Genomic DNA, 7,265 nt, shown 5'->3' on the forward strand with positions numbered 1-7,265 from the left:
ACACCGATCTCATTGTCATGTAGGGTGCAGCAGTGACCTGTAGGGGAGACACCGATCTCATTGTCATGTAGGGAGCAGGAGAGACCTGTAGGGGAGACACCGATCTCATCGTCATGTAGGGAGCAGGAGAGACCTGTAGGGGAGACACCGATCTCATCGTCATGTAGGGAGCAGGAGAGACCTGTAGGGGAGACACCGATCTCATCGTCATGTAGGGGAGACACCGATCTCATTGTCATGTACGGAAGAGGAGTGATCTGTAGGGGAGACACCGATCTCATCGTCATGTAGGGAGCAGGAGTGACCTGTAGGGGAGACACCGATCTCATTGTCATGTAGGGAGCAGGAGAGACCTGTAGGGGAGACACCGATCTCATCGTCATGTAGGGAGCAGGAGAGACCTGTAGGGGAGACACCGATCTCATCGTCATGTAGGGAGCAGGAGAGACCTGTAGGGGAGACACCGATCTCATGGTCATGTAGGGGAGACACCGATCTCATCGCCATGTAGGGAAGAGGAGTGACCTGTAGGGGAGACACCGATCTCATTGTCATGTACGGAAGAGGAGTGACCTGTAGGGGAGACACCGATCTTATGGTCATGTAGGGAGCAGAAGCGACCTGTACGGGAGACACCGATCTCATCGTCATGTAGGGAAGAGGAGTGACCTGTAGGAAAGACACCGATCCCATCGTCATGTAGGGAGCAGGAGTGACCTGTAGGGGAGACACCGATCTCATTGTCATGTAGGGAGCAGAAGCGACCTGTACGGGAGACACCGATCTCATCGTCATGTAGGGAAGAGGAGTGACCTGTAGGAAAGACACCGATCCCATCGTCATGTAGGGAGCAGGAGTGACCTGTAGGGGAGACACCAATCTCATCGTCATGTAGGGAGCAGAAGTGACCTGTACGGGAGACACCGATCTCATCGTCATGTAGGGAAGAGGAGTGACCTGTAGGAAAGACACCGATCCCATCGTCATGTAGGGAGCAGGAGTGACCTGTAGGGGAGACACCGATCTCATGGTCATGTAGGGAGCAGGAGTGACCTGTAGGGGAGACACCGATCTCATGGTCATGTAGGGAGCAGGAGTGACCTGTAGGGGAGACACCGATCTCATGGTCATGTAGGGAGCAGGAGTGACCTGTAGGGGAGACACCGATCTCATGGTCATGTAGGGAGCAGGAGTGACCTGTAGGGGAGACACCGGTCTCATCGTCATGTAGGGAGCAGGAGTGACCTGTAGGGGAGACACCGATCTCATGGTCATGTAGGGAGCAGGAGTGACCTGTAGGGGAGACACTGATCTCATCGTCATGTAGGGAGCAGGAGTGACCTGTAGGGGAGACACCGATCTCATCGTCATGTAGGGAGCAGGAGTGACCTGTAGGGGAGACACCGATCTCATGGTCATGTAGGGAGCAGGAGTGACCTGTAGAGGAGACACCGATCTCATGGTCATGTAGGGAGCAGGAGTGACCTGTAGGGGAGACACCGATCTCATCCTCTGTTTAAATTCACCAAATGATTTGGAATCCAGGTAGACAGATGAATACCATACACTGGTATCTAGCAAATACCGAATTGATGTCACAACTTCCTAGTCAATTGATTGGCTTATTATTGGACCAGCCCATAAGCTGCCTCTGCTATGAGATCTATAAAATCCCTGTACCACTGGCTTTAACACATGGACTGATGGTAGGAAGGGGAATTGCTATTTTTAGGTGGGTCAGCTCCTTTGCTAAGTGTCCTTCTTTCTATTAAACACTAGATAGTTTTATCTACTAAATGAAAACCTTTTTAGTGTTAATTAGTACTAAGTAATGGAAGATCTAGAGGACTTTTAAGGTTGAGGGTTCCTGCTGGTGTAGTTAATTGTTAAGAATGATTGTGCTGGCTATAGAGCAGCAACTACAGTCCTCTGTTGTATAATGTTTCTGTCAGTACATGGACGTATTAGTGAAACATTGGAAATGCACATAATGTTAACAAAATAATGATTACAAACTGTAAATTTGCATGGAAAATTCCCTATAGCCGCTATACACGTTGTTTTTTCTGTCCATATTTGTGAACATGTTTAAATATATACTGCCCTCTTATATTAATCCCAGGCTCAGGTCTCCTCTGCGACATTAGACATGGCTCTTTAGAGAGTCGCTGTCCTGGAGGGCATTTTCTCTCTGTATCCGCCGTACAAAGCGTCTCCTCTGTATTAATGTGTGCAGAGATAATCATATCAGTAGCCAATTCATTGGGCCAGACACAAACGGCCGGTGACCCTTATTAATTGCACATAAAGAATTTCAATATTTTGTCATGTAACTCTGAGTACATTGCGGGCCTCACGGACGCAGCTTTAGAAAATAGCTCAAGGGTTCACCCGTAAAACAACTTTCTATTTGTTCCAAAAACGTTTTACTGATTAAAATAACGGTAACAATTCAAGTTAGTTTTAGCAGATTAAACTTTAGCATTAAAGACATTAATGTGCAGATATGAATGAGAGGGAAGTAGGGGGGGGGAGGTGCTGTCTTTTAACGGCTGATATTACTGCACTTTGCAGACTAACTTCACATATTACTTCTAATTCTGCCCCTGAGATCTTATCATTTTAGCTGCGTTTTGAAGGGGCGAGTGAGCGCTGTGCACTATTTCCCTACATACACCATGAAAAAAAAATCCCATCGAGAGATGAGGTTTCCGCCTTAATTGCTCAGTGCTTTTTATTCACATTCCTCTCCCAGCTCGGATTGTGAAGAGTGTTAGTAAAAGGACGGACAATAGAGCTTTTCATTAGGCCTGTGCACAGCGCACAAAAGACGGCTTTGGAAGGAGTGAATGTTGGAGTTTAATTTGCAGGTGGGGAGTAGATAAAAGGCGATCAACACCTCTGTTATTCTTCTACTCAGGTGACCCTTACCCTGTTCAGCTGATTCCAACTACCATGGCAGCAGCTGCTGCAGCGACACCCGGACTGGGTCCTCTGCAGTTACAGGTAAGACCCCAGACAATGGCACAGATTGTGGGGGGGAGGGTGAGGGTGGCAGAGGCGGGGGGGGGGGGATCTCTCTGTTATTGTACTGTATTGTATTGTACCATGTGCTCCCTACTTACTGGGACCAATCCGATTAACCTGTTCCCTGCCAGCGTCACAACATGTTTTTAGGATTTTAGGAAGGTTGTGAGGATTGTAAAGCTGACGAACATTCTGAAACTTTAACAATTATAAAAAGTTCTTGCTTCAGGTTTAGCTTTTTTGTCCTGAAACACAAAGGGGGGATATTTACTAAACTGCGGGTTTGAAAAAGTGGAGATGTTCCCTATAGCAACCAATCAGATTCTGGGGCCTGATTCATTAAGGATCTTAAATGAAGAGGTATCTTATTTCAGTCTCCTGGACAAAACCATGTTACAATACAAGGGGTGCAAAGTAGTTTTCTGTTTTGCACATAAGTTAAATACTGACTGTATTTTCATGTAGGCCACAAATATCAACTTTAAATTTCAGTGTACAAATAATCTATCAAGTATTTGTGTGCTACATGAAAAAACAGTCAGTATTTAACTTATGTGCAAAACATAAAACTAGTTTGCACCCCTTGCATTGTAACATGGTTTTGTCCAGGAGACTGAAATAAGATACCTCTTCATTTAAGATCCTTAATGAATCAGGCCCCTAGTTATCATTTATTTAGTACATTCTACAAATTGACAGCTAGAATCTGATTTTGTTGCTATATCTATATAATATAATCTATAGCAACATCTCCACTTTTTTCAAACCCGCAGTTTAGTAAATTTGCCTCAATGCGTCACAATCCAGATCTAAACGCTGTGACACAATGGTCACGCCACTTACTGGGCACATTAGTGTGTGCGTGTTAGAAACAGGGTTAATCTGAGCATGATGAATATCGCACATAACAGTGATGGACGGGGGAACGATAAACAATACAGTTTAATCATTTACTACCTCCGGATACAGGAGTACAATGGGCCCTTATCATTATTCTCTCTTTGTTGGGTCAGTCCTCGCCCCGTATAAATTCTCTATTTCTAAAGACATCTGTATCACATTGTGTAATGTCCGTGGCGCCTTCTGATTTGCGCACACGGTGCAGACGTATGTATTGTCGTACACTGGCAACCAAATACAACGTGTCCAGAAACATGGAAATGACACGTATCACCCTTGTGAGTTAACGCAGCCACTCATGTGACATAAGCGCCGTGGCGGGGTGTGTTGTATGGTAAAGTTTGATGTCTGTTTTGATAGAGCACGGCGCCGGGGCAGCCTTGTATGAGATATGTGCTGGTCGGTGACTAATGTGTACGGCAGATCTATATATCTATATTCCCAGAAGTCCCTCACATTCTATGGAAATGGCTGAGTGTTGTGTGTGTTAGAGCGATGCCAAGTATTAATTCGATTTTAATCTGACGAGAGTTAGGAATTTGCCTGGTTGCTGTCAGTCCTTTCAGAAACCGTGAACTTTCTGCAAGCACCAAAACGTAAGCGTGAAATGGCAGAAGTGGTACCGGTATTTGAGATGCAATAGATTGTAAGCTCTTGTGGACTCAGTAGTCAGGGATTCTCCTGTCTCTTATTATTGGGCAGGGGGTAAGTCTGTTATTCAGGGAGCATTGTCGCAGTGATGTATTTGTGGAACCGAGGAAAGATGGCGATGTACTGTGTCACAACGCCGATCCGCTGAGCCTCAGCTTTGAAAACAATAAGTGAATCAAGTAGGAAACAACAGGTTATTTTTGCCATTAGGGTATCTGACTAACATCTCCAAATGTGACCCTTTAAATCCCACTTAGATCCCATTACATTGTTAGTTTATTTGGTTATAACTCTAGAACATCTTCCATAGCGTTTTCTCACTACAAACACACGATACTTATTACTCTATAAATTCAGGTTTCATTGTCTCCCACATTAACAGGATAAGTGAACATAGGTTAATTTTGTTGTTTTGTAGGGTGAGCCTCCATGAAAACACATCACAAGTATGAAGCGACATTGATCTAGCGCAAACACATTCCGCTGCGCTGTGCAATGTATATATCTCTATAAATATATATTTAACCAGTGAGAAGCTACACTGGAAGGGAGGCCGTAAGATCTTTAATTGTGTAGGGACTCTCTCCAGCCTCCAGTCATTTCTACCCATCAATACGTCGCATTTTGGGGGTTACTTCTACTTTTCGCATCACAAAGATCTTAATCTAGCGAGATATTGAATTCAGCAATGCATTTGTTACCGTTTCCCGGCCAATAGTTTGTTAATCAAAACACAACAATAGCGCTGATTAATTGGCACTAATACAAACGAGTGCGGCGGTTCGAAGAGATTGGGTGAGAAGGGGACAGCAGCTGTTGGCTCCTTGTCACATCCAGTGCATTTCATTTCCCCTCTAAACAATGTGACAATGAGGTTTAATACAAATCTCTCCTCGAGTGGCCGTCACTGGGAGAACGCACCTTGTCTGATTCTCAGATCATTGTCTTCCTTCTTCGTGCTGAACCACAGGGCAGGAAACAGGAACAATGGAGACTTCCCAACCTGAAGGACACAAGTAGTGAAAATGAATAAACCTACAATACCCTGCTACATACTTTGTGGGAGAACCTTCTGCTATTATTACAGCATTGAGTCTTTTTGAATAAGTCTCTATCGGCTTTGCACACCTGGAATTTCCAATTCTGTCCACTTTACCGAGCAGAAAAGTTCAAGGTCCATCAGATAGTGAGGGATCTAAGGCCCCTTTAGGTCATTCCACAGGTTCTCTATGGGGTCGAGGTCCGGACTCTAACTAGACCATTCCAAGACTTTAATCTTCTTTTTCTGAAGCCACTCCTTGCTTGACTTGTCGACTTTTTGTATCCACTGTAGAAGCAGTATAAGTACATAGGAGACGGAAGAAGCAGGCATGAGACAGAGGGTAGAGGCCCGTGCTCGACAGAGCTTACAATCTAGAGGGTATTGCAGGTTGACGGAAGCTCCAAAAAAAGTACATGTGGTGGAAACAGTAAAAGTGTGGCCTCAAAGTCCAACCTCCTTCCAACTGAAGACCACCCCCTTTATTAATTAAAAATTTTCAATATTTTTCCTAAATTACTGCTCGGTATAGCCTTAAGTTATGATTGAGAGGTCGCCACGATTTACTTTATTACACGGGACATTTTTGTGTCTTTGAATCTTTTTCTTACATTGGTTGATGCGGTTGTAGAAATGCGCTTTCCCATAGAAGTCAGCCTGACAGATGCGAAACGCGTTCCCATTATATGTATAGAGAGGCAACTCCAAGCGTCTATAATTTAAAGGTCTTCAAGGCGTCCCAAATAGCCATAGTGTCTTAATATTTAGTATTTATTTTCGCTCTCTGATTACTCTTTGATCACAGAAAGGCGCATGTAAGGAAATTAGAAGAACAGAAGGCGCTACGCAGGGTAATAGTGTTGATATAGATGGTAGAGCGACATGCGGGAGCTCCAGAATGGAATCTTGGGGCAGCTTTTAGGGTTATCCGTGATCAGTTCACCTTGGGGGAGGGGGGGTCGATGAAGGTAAAGCATTGGGGAATAGCGTAGACTGGATGGACGTCACAGACGCTGAGCACAGAAATGGGGGCTGGGGGTCCCGCGCGGTGTGGTGCATGAAGCTGTTCTGGTGGATTAATAAGGCCCAGCTACAGTGCTGAATTATTTTGCATATCTAATAATAGAGGCGAAACAATTCAACATAGAAATACATTCTGTATTCTAAAGAATATAGGTCGCTTGGCCTAAACAACTGCCCGATTCTCCGTCATGTCCCCCGGCCCATATGGGGAGTCCATTCAAAGGCTTTGCCTGGGGGAGAGATTGTGCTGAGAGTCACTGACATCGCGTTCACCACCCAGAAGGCTCCCCGGAGCTTTGTGACATTTGGACAAAGGAAATGGCAAAATCAGTGACTGCTCCCCTGCCTGACCCTCCCCCGTCTATTTTCAGCTTTCATTTTATTATATTCAGCGTGTGAAGGGACCTATTTAACCTGCTCGCTGAGCGCATAGAGAGACCTGAACACGGGGCCGTGAGACTCTTAACATGAACTGATGTTTTTCTGTCTAAGTTGTCACCAACTTAGAGACTCGTGAGGTTTTTGTCATTTACTTGCGTCCTCTTTGCTGGTAACAGTAACAAGATACAAGACATCCGGGAAGCAGGAGTACAGCGATGCACTCTCTTCCTCGGCCTTTGAAGTA

The 7,265-nt window shown here is 45.0% G+C and overlaps 1 protein-coding gene across 7 annotated transcripts in view; it reads left to right on the forward strand.

Annotated features, from left to right (window-relative positions):
* SOX5 (SRY-box transcription factor 5) overlaps positions 1–7,265 on the forward strand; it is a 176,748-nt gene that overhangs the window by 138,818 nt on the left and 30,665 nt on the right. For all 7 annotated transcript variants that reach the window (XM_075210765.1, XM_075210769.1, XM_075210766.1 and 4 more), the window contains one exon: positions 2,921–3,006. In XM_075210765.1, the coding sequence (XP_075066866.1) occupies positions 2,921–3,006 (86 nt within the window). The remainder of the gene's footprint in view (positions 1–2,920; positions 3,007–7,265) is intronic.

Source organism: Mixophyes fleayi, chromosome 4, assembly GCF_038048845.1.
Source record: "Mixophyes fleayi isolate aMixFle1 chromosome 4, aMixFle1.hap1, whole genome shotgun sequence".
Taxonomy (NCBI): Eukaryota; Metazoa; Chordata; class Amphibia; order Anura; family Limnodynastidae; genus Mixophyes; species Mixophyes fleayi.